This window comes from Carassius auratus, chromosome 25 (assembly GCF_003368295.1).
Source record: "Carassius auratus strain Wakin chromosome 25, ASM336829v1, whole genome shotgun sequence".
In the NCBI taxonomy this organism is placed as follows: Eukaryota; Metazoa; Chordata; class Actinopteri; order Cypriniformes; family Cyprinidae; genus Carassius; species Carassius auratus.
This window is the reverse complement of record NC_039267.1, coordinates 8,523,241-8,532,822: the sequence shown is the minus strand read 5'-3', so window position 1 is coordinate 8,532,822 and position 9,582 is coordinate 8,523,241. Positions and strand designations below refer to the sequence as shown.

General features: G+C 38.0%; 2 protein-coding genes across 2 annotated transcripts; both read right to left on the bottom strand.

Moving 5' to 3' along the window:
* Positions 1-292: 292 nt before the first annotated feature.
* On the bottom strand, positions 293-2,185 carry LOC113043739 (interferon-induced transmembrane protein 5-like). The gene is made up of 2 exons (XM_026203308.1): positions 1,193-2,185; positions 293-752 (listed from the first exon to the last, which is right to left on the bottom strand). The coding sequence occupies exons 1-2, from the start codon at positions 1,397-1,399 to the stop codon at positions 531-533; spliced, it is 429 nt and encodes a 142-aa protein (XP_026059093.1). The 5' UTR covers positions 1,400-2,185; the 3' UTR covers positions 293-530.
* Positions 2,186-2,256: 71 nt separating this feature from the next.
* LOC113043710 (catalase) lies at positions 2,257-9,324 on the bottom strand. Its single transcript, XM_026203265.1, has 13 exons — positions 9,113-9,324; positions 7,763-7,934; positions 7,060-7,170; positions 6,669-6,799; positions 6,482-6,586; positions 6,284-6,409; positions 5,591-5,782; positions 5,003-5,155; positions 4,619-4,757; positions 3,816-3,946; positions 3,342-3,449; positions 3,068-3,151; positions 2,257-2,792 (listed from the first exon to the last, which is right to left on the bottom strand). Exons 1-13 carry the CDS (start codon positions 9,173-9,175, stop codon positions 2,730-2,732), a joined length of 1,578 nt encoding a protein of 525 aa, XP_026059050.1. The 5' UTR covers positions 9,176-9,324; the 3' UTR covers positions 2,257-2,729.
* Positions 9,325-9,582: the final 258 nt, after the last annotated feature.

The window sequence follows — 9,582 nt, the reverse complement described above, 5'->3', positions numbered from 1 at the left end:
ACAGCATCCCTTCAGTCTCTAGCAGAAGCTCTCAGACAGAAGTCATGTTAACATGTTCCTCACAACCCAATTAACTTCTCTGCTGAGGGGAAAAAACAGCTTAAACCAGCTTCTTTTGCTCTTGTTCTAGTTTTTTCATGCAAATTCGTTGCACTGATTAACAGAACTCTTAATTTGAAAGTGACTTGTGTGCGAGGTATGCTTTATACAACCCTAAACTATTAATAATGTACTTTTTTGCTCGTGAAATTTCGCGGCAACATCCTACTGGTGACAGAAAACTCTTCAAAGAGACTCATATTGAGGAAATTAAATATTTTATTAAATACAGCAGAGCCAGTTTACTTCCTAAAATAAAATAAAATTGTAGGGTGGATATGAGTTCATATACACTACATTGATTTTAATTATGAAAAAAAAAAAAATCTAAATAATAATAAATTCATCACAGAGCCAAAGAAAATATCATGTTGAACAGTCCAGAAGGTTCGCAGGAGGTTTTGTTGGTGGGATTGTTCGAGTGGCTCTGTCTACCTGCTGAAGAGCTTCATGAAGCTCTGGAATCCGTCTTCACCGAAGAAATCAAACGTTCCCTCTGAGCTTCCCAGATGAACCACGAGCAAGACCAGCAGACCCAACACCATCAGAGGAATCAACAGATTCCAGCCCGATGCCAGAATGTTGTACCACTTCGCTTTGTCCGAGCATTCCTGTGCTGCACGCATGTCGCCCAAGGTCTTCTGATCTCGAGCCTGGAAACAAACAGATATACAAGTCTCAGACAGCTGTCTTTTAACACAAGAACTCCTCAAAAATCAAGGCTCTTCAGTGGTTCCTTGCATTAAAGGACCGTCTTTACCTTAACTGCACTCTTAAAATTTATTTGCATTGATGGTTTCATTTAGAACCTTTAATATTCATGGAATCTTTTCATTTAACTTGGAGCCTTTATTTTAAAGAGCATGCACTCATCTCTATAGGGTTCTTGAGTTGCTTTATGGTCTTTTGGAGATCTAAAAGTCCTTGATGTTGTATTGTTGGTTCATCAGATGGTGTTTCTAGGTTCTTTAAAGCATCAGTAGATTCAATTAGAACCTTGATGGCCCATCATGTTACATACAGGAATATTTCAAAGTTTGAAAGCCACAAAAAAGACGAAATATATTCAAAGGACATTTGTGTTTGAGCTCACCTTGATGGAGTAGATCAGAGCCATGAATCCCAAGCAGCAGAAGTTGACGTAAAGAGTGTTACAGAGCGACCAGACCAGGTAGTCGTTTGGTGGCTTCTTGCCCGCTTGACTCATGTTGACCACCGTGGAGCCGCCAGCCTTTCGGCCGGATTTACAGTTAGTGAGCGGAGTGCAGTCGTTCACGTAGCTGTATGTGGCGTTATCCATCCTCGGAGGTCAGGGGTCGAAAATCCTGGATGAATCTGAAGAGAATTACTGAGGAGAAAGATCAGGACCCTACTTATACAACACTGCAGCTGGGTGGAGTCAGAGACGGAGAGCGATGGAGAGAGTGGTCATTCATTATGTGGTTGTTGCTAGAGAGATGAGGGCAGGGTGCTGCTTCTATACAGGGACCCATTTCAACAAAATCTCTAGGTTTGTCAAAAAAAGCGCATAATTAAAATTTTATCTGACTATTTTTAAAGAATTATAAATAAATGCAAATGCATAATTCTTTAATAAACGTTCAACTTCATACTGGGTTAAAAATGTTACATTACCAAATTTCTGATTCATATTTTTAAGGCAATTTTATGAGCTATTAACCCTTTTCTTTAGAAAGAAAAACACAGAGGGGAGTTTTTAGAGGGTGGAAATGTGGATGGGATGCAAGCTGTACTCAAACCTGTATCCTCATCGGAGCACCAAAGCTCAAATGTTCAGGATGCATGTGTGCTACAGCTGTACATTAAAAAAATAAAAAAAAAATAAAAAAAAAATCAATTTGTCATTATAAAATATTAGGATCTGGGGTTCTTGTGTAAGGAAATGGCGCCCCCTACTGTATTAGCACTTAAGAAAAAAAAAACAACTAAAGGAGTTAGTCACTAAAGTTTTCTTTCTTTTAACAGTATGCAATATTTTGAGTCTTTAGAAGCCATGCTGCTTGTCTCTTGTGGAAGTAACAACCTAAAATGTATAGTTTACTAATTTACCTCCATTGTAGCTTTTAAATCTCATGCTCACATTTTATTTTTAAAGAAAGAGATAAATAAAACAGAGCAACCAGAACAACTCGGTCATAGAGCTCAAATATTCATATTTATTAATTACAAAATGACAAAAGGTGTTACATTCGTATTATCAGAACTGAATTATATTCAGTTAAAGGCAAAAGGGACAGAAATATTAAATTTCTCTTATTTAATATTAAACGGCATCAGTAGCCACATTTGTATCCATTCTCAGATTATTTTTGGCTATTCTACATTTTGCACACCACCAAAATGCAGAAATATCAGACTGATTTAGTTTGGATAAACTCAAGCTTACGTATATGCATCAAAAGCATCCATCTGGTTTGAAGGCATTAATCATGATTTAAGAATCAGCGCTGCATTTGCTAATACCACTTGTGTTGTGAATTGACCATATTAGATATGATGTCCATATTTCTACAGCACACAAGGAATGAATTAAGCAAAATGACTCTATATCACACTCTATGAGAGAATGAATATGTTTATATGTGTGTGCAGAGAGGCAGCACTTTGAATCACATCTTAGAAGCTGCAGCCACAGCGGACGCTCCACCACGAGTATAAACATGAACAGTGTTCTGGAGAGACAAAGAAGACAGAAAATAACACTTATTTCCACCACAGAATAAAAGAAGCTCATTTTGACTTTTTAATCTTCCAATTCTGAAGAATTTAAAAATCTAATCTATGAATCATAGCTAATGTTAGTACATTTTCCAAGAAAATCCTATTTAGTCTTTGACTATTTATTGTTCTTGCCATTTTTTGTAATTAACTGTACAATTTACTAGCAATATCTAAGTGAAATTCACTGTACAAGAATGTGTGCAAGACTGATGAGAATGTATTCAACCTTTTTCCCTTCCGAGTTGTATTTATCCAGGAGAGTTTGAACACGAGTGCCATAATCGGGGTGAACAGCCATAAGGTTTTGCACCTGCAAAAAATATTTATAAAAATAAAAAAAAATTAAAAAAAAAATCACAAAATTCTGAATCATCTGAAATCAAGCATTTCCCCCCCAGGAATGTTCACATAATCCCTAACTGCTAAAGAGAAGTTTGATTAGTTTGCATGACTAAGAAACTCACAGGACCAAAACAAATAAAAAAATTAAAAGATCATACCGCGCGCTTCTGAATAAACAGCTGAGCTCCTTTCATATGGCCGGCCATGTTCTGACACAGACGCTCTCGCTCAGCTTCGTTCAACACCTCAGTGAAGAAAGTGCGCACCTGTGAAACACATCACAACGGGAAATGTTACAACCTGGTGTGCCTTGCACATCCTGAAAAATGAAGCGACCGGCTCTCTGATCGCCCCCTGGTGGCCGGCTGCAATACAGGCCATAAACTCCACCCACTCCATGTAAACAATTGTACTCAAAATAAAATACAACTTTCCAAAAGCTATTAATTATACTTTGATGTTATAAAAACATTGTTTTTATAGTTGATTGGATCTGTAGGAGTTTGGCTTCACTTTTCTAAAGTGGAAGGAAGTGGAGACGCCTTGTCAATCTTTTTGTACAGTCTACGGTTATATAACTCACCATAATAGTGATTATTCGTACAAAGATGCAGACAAACTCGCCAACACACCTGGGTGACATTGTCATCGTCTGCGCTGTTGTATCGGGCCACATCAGGAGACACTTTACACCTGGACTCGATGAAGCGCGGCTGGGTATCAGGAGCACTGAAGCTGTTGGGGAAGTAGTTAGGAGCTCCCCCTGCAGGACAGGAGAAGAACTGCTGTTGTTTTTGACAAACCAATAATTCAACGACCAATGAATTGCAAGCGTTTGGGTCACATGTCCTGATCAGGCATTCCAGACAGATGTTGCATTGTTAATCGGAGTCGCTTTTAAGATAATAAGGGTTCAATTTACTAAACAAGGCAAATTAGCGTTAGAGCACAATTCCATAAAAGCGCAGATAGGAGGAAAAAATTCTGCATGTGATTTACTGACAATACGCACATTAAAGAACACAGACGCAGCAAGATAATTTCAATAATGACCAGTGCAATCTGCAAGAGCAGTGAAAATTAGCACCTGCTTTAAGACATGCTTTTTTGGGGGCTTTAAATAAAGGCGAAAATTCCAGTAATTGGTAAACGTTAGTAAATTGAATTGCATGATTCATTTTAATACCCTCCTCCCATAAATTTGGCATCTGAAAGAGAAACTCCTACAAATGCATATTCAATAAGGTCAGGTGAAAAATAAACTCTGTCCACGCCTTTCCAGCACCAATTGCTATAAACTTTTAATGACAAAAGATGGTTTGCGCTGGTGCAAGCTGTTAGTAAATCTAGCCCTAATACTATTTCTTACTCAAAACCAAACCCAATATGCGCCATTGAGTCTTTCTCTACAGTGTTTGGAGCGTGTGCCTCTCACCCTGGTTGTCAAACATGCACATGGGTCCGTCTCTCTGGTAGTTTGCCACGTGGGTGCGGTAGGGGCAGTTGACAGGCAGCTGGAGGTAATTCGCTCCGAGCCGATGCCTATGTGTGTCTGGATAGGAGAAAAGACGCCCCTGTGGTGACAGAATTGAGTAATTACAGTATTTAGTCATTCTTGCAATTAGTTATTAGTCACTGACGCTTTAATGCAAAGTGATTTACAGGACACTTATTACAAGTAGGCAGAGCTTAAGTGCTTTGCTCGAAGACAAAAGACTGAAGAAGCATCCTTTTTTACATTATAAGCCTGTGCAGACGAACTTGTGAAGTGTGTCTGGGTAGGTGGCTTAAGTTTTGAGACACAGTAGTATACCCATACCTGCAACATCTTGTCCGGGCTTGGCTCAATGCCAGGCGGCATGTTACTGGGATCGAACGCCAGCTGCTCGACCTCAGCGAAATAGTTGACAGGGTTTCGGTTCAACACGAGGCGTCCCACAGGAATCAGAGGAAAGTCTTTATGGGGCCACACCTGAGAGACACAGAGCCAGTCATCGGGATGGACACACCTACATACTCAATCTTTATTAGGACTACTTCATCAAAACTATGAAAGAATGCAAATGGAAGTATGGGAATTGTGTAGTGACCAATTCCAGGCATTAGTGTAGTGAACTGGTTCTCAACCAGGAGGCCAGGGCCCACATACATACAGTATAATCACATATAATATACATTACATATAATTGGTTTTATATCAAATTTTCTATTCATTTAAAAAAAAAAATTTTTTAGCTATTTTGAGTGTTTTTGCCATTGTATTAATTTATTTTTGTGTGTACCAGAGGTACAAATCAGCCTAAATAGGAGGGCCTTTAAATATTGTTTGGATAAAGGGTGCCTTTAAGTCGAAGAGGTTGAGAACCATTAGCGTAGTGTCTTGAGGTGCATTCTGGGATGCGGAAACCTTAGTCAAATCAAACGGATTCCACTGCCAGTTCTCCGCCTGCTCAAAGGTCATGACTTGGATGTAGAAAGTCCAGGATGGGAAGTTGCCATTGGAGATGGCATTGTAAAGGTCTCTGATGGAGTAATCCGGGTCGGTGGACGCCAGACGATCGGCCTCTTCAACTGGCAAATTCTTGATGCCCTGATCAGTCTGACAGACAAGAACAAGCATTAATACAATTAATTAAATCTAATAATTAATTAGAATTTTTTTTTTCAAATATATATTAAAACTATTTCATTATTCACTATTTCATTTTTTATATTATTTTTAAAATGTATTGTCATATATTAACTTGATTACCTCTTAAATGAATTGTTTTATTTCATTAGATTACTTTTGATGCTAAATGTGTAATAAATCCTAAAACACTGAATTCAGAAAAAAAGAAAAAATACAATTAAACAAAATTTGTGAAAAGAATTTGTGAAATAATAATATTATATATATATATATATATATATATATATATATATATATATATATAAAATAGCCCTGACTTCATGCAAACAAACAATTTATGTTTACATTCATTCTCAAGATGTATTTTTGGCCATATCGCTCTAATAAAACATAAAATCTGTTCTGATCAGCTGTGCCTTTTCACTTTGAGCTGCAGATTTTGTAAACACACAAACAAACAGTAAGTACCTTATAGTGGAACTTGCAGTACACCGACTGTCCCTGAGCGTTGACCAGTTTGAAGGTGTGCGATCCGTATCCGTTCATATGACGGAAGCCATCAGGAATACCCCGATCGCTAAACAGAAAAGACACCTACACACACACAAATCGGCATGAGTGAGATTTTACAGGAATGTAAAAATGCAAATGTGACTGCTGCTGTACCTGGTGCAACGATTCAGGACGCAAACTCCAGAAGTCCCAAACCATATCTGGATCCTTCAGGTGAGTCTGCGGATTACGCTTCTGAGAGTGGATGAAGGACGGAAACTACAACACACAATTAACACACACACATACTGTTAATACTGGCACAAGGCTCCTGATGGACTGTGTGGACCGTGGTTCTCACCAGAAGCGCATCCCTGATAAAGAAGATGGGGGTGTTGTTTCCTGTAAGATCCCAGTTGCCCTCATCGGTGTAAAACTTCACTGCAAAACCTCGAGGATCTCGGACGGTGTCTGCTGACCCAGACTCACCAGCTGTAAACAAGCAAATACACATTTATCATGGTGCTTTAGACTTTCTGTAGGTAAGTGAGCGGATGAGAGGATGTTCCTGTCACATTTGTTTCTGCATGTGCTCTTTACCCTCTTAAAAACCATCTGGCTTCGTTTCAGAGACCGAAGTGCCGTGAATTCTGTTACGAAAGCATTTCTAATCCCAACAAAACAATCAATCAATGCATACAGAGTCCAGACTCCACTGGAAACATTATAATTACATCCACACAGAAACGCACCCACAGTGGAAAAGCGAATGGCGATGGGTGTCGTCTTTCCTACATGCTCGAACACTTTGGCTTTGCAATAGCGTGTTATGTCATGGGTCACTTCGAAGTAGCCAAACGCTCCTGTGAAGAGACGGAGAAAAGATTTAGCTTGAAGTCCATACTTTCCTTCTAGGACAAGCCCAAAGTTTTCTATCCAATCAGAACAGAGGTCTCATGTGCATCAAGACTGTCTGTCCAATCTAATCACAGCACTGTCATGGTTAAGTTTATTCAGCAAGGACGGACTCAACTAATCAAGTGACAGCAAACATTTATAATTACAAATTCCAGTAATAAGGGTCAATAAGGGTCCAGTAATAAGGGTCAATTTTTCTGAAATTGAGATTTATGCATCATATGAAAAAAAAAAAATCTAAATATTGAGAAAACTGTCTTTAAAGCGGTCCAAATGAAGACTTAGCTATGCATATTTCTAATCAAAAATTAAGCTTTTATATATTTACGATAGCAAATGTACACAATATCTTCATGCAAATGATCTTTGGGCTACTTAATATCCTAATGATTTTTGGCATTAGAGAAAAATCTATAATTTTAACCAAACCAATGTATTGTTGGCTACTGCTACAAATATATCTGGAACTTATTTTGGCTCCAGGGTCACAAATAAATGCAGTAAGCATAAGAGATTTTCATAAACTAAACATGTTACCTCCTCCTTTAGCGTGCACGACTCTCTCTGGTATCCGCTCTCGGTCGAAATGGGCCATTTCATCAGTAAAAACCACGTCCTGGACCAGCAGTGGTCCACGAGGGCCTGCCGTCATCAAGTTTAACTTGTCCCCTACCGGGACACCTGCTCCTGTGGTCAGGACATCTGGCCGCTGGGAAAATAAAACAAAATGAGACAGAATAGCAACAGAAAATCTCTATTAAAAAACATCTAAACAAACCAAATCATTTTAAATATTAAACAGAAAATAATATGTATTTTTAAAAGATTATTCAACAGTCAGTCCTTTCAAATAATATCACAATATTAGTAATATTATAAAATTCTAAAATATTGACTTTATTTTATATTGTCTGAATACATTATAATGCATTATGATTATTTGTTATTAAACTAATTTGACAGTGTGGCACTGAACGAAACAAATTTTATATAACTATACTGGCAAAACAAATATTAATCTATAGGCATTTGGGCTGAAAACGGAGATTAAATAACTATAATAGTTATTTATCTACTTAACTGGTTAATGTTTAACTGCAGGAAGAAGTAATTGAGGTTATATGTCGTGTCCTCGTTAAATAAATAAAGGGAGAGGGGCCTACATCGCTTCTCTCCCTTGAACGTCTTCCATAACATTGAAAGGATTTTAAGAATGTGATTCGCTGAGCGAGGTGTCCGTCATGGTATTGACCAATCATGTTAGAGAGGAGTGGGAAGGGGCGGGGACTTGACCGTCTTCCGTCGTTTATGTCGTTTACCCACTTCAACTATAAATACGTTTCACGTGAAAATATGTAATAAAGCATCTGGTTTTGTGCATTTGAACTTGCAACCCATTACAAATTCAAAACAACCATCCGAGCTCAAAAATATAGGACCGTAGTGGATGCAGTTTTAGTGGAAAACCAGCACTTGACTACAGTTTTATGCAATCAAATAAATATATTCGACAATATAAAGCGAATTTAGAATAAATATCATAAATATATGATAAAATGCTTTGAAAACACCATGTTTAGCGTTACTTGTAGTGCGAATATGCGGTCTTCTGTCACTGCAAGCATAACAAATCTTCCTTCAGATGTGAGTTTCAGAATATAGACACATTTTAAAGCAACCCATGTTATTTAGAGACGTTTTGCACATTAAAACACTACGTTATAAGCAAATACATAAGTGTTGGTGCATTACAGCCCTGCGACCTTTGGCACAATTTCTCGCTGCGGAATGACCCATTAAATATACGGTATAAACCTATTTAAAGCACAAAAACTGAACTTATATTTAACAGAACATAATATCCATTATATAAATTCTGCAGCAGACCTGAGAGCCACGACCCTCCTTCCACAGTTTCATCTGATCCGTCGCTTTATCTCTGTCTGCCATGATTCAGCTCTTCAATAACAAACAAACGCGAAACACAACTTCTGTGGATCCAAACCACTGAGCTCGAGCTCTTTCTAAACAAGGCTTGTTATTTATTAAGTGTGAGAACGGTCTGCTCTTTGCACTTGAACCTGAACTCTTACGTGATCACCACCCAACTGATATCTATTGGCCAGAACATTCACAACCTACTGCCATCCCTAGATAAAATAAATGATATAAAAGAAACCCATCGCCTACATGGGAGGGGATATGTGGACAAAAAGTTGTCTTTTATTGATCAAACAGGATGTTTTGCAGTGATTCTTGTTTGTTTGTTTTTTTCCAAAGATGAACATGGTGGACCTGTTTGTAATCGTTATCTTATTTGAGGCTTTTTTTTATTATTGCAGTAACATTTAAGAAAC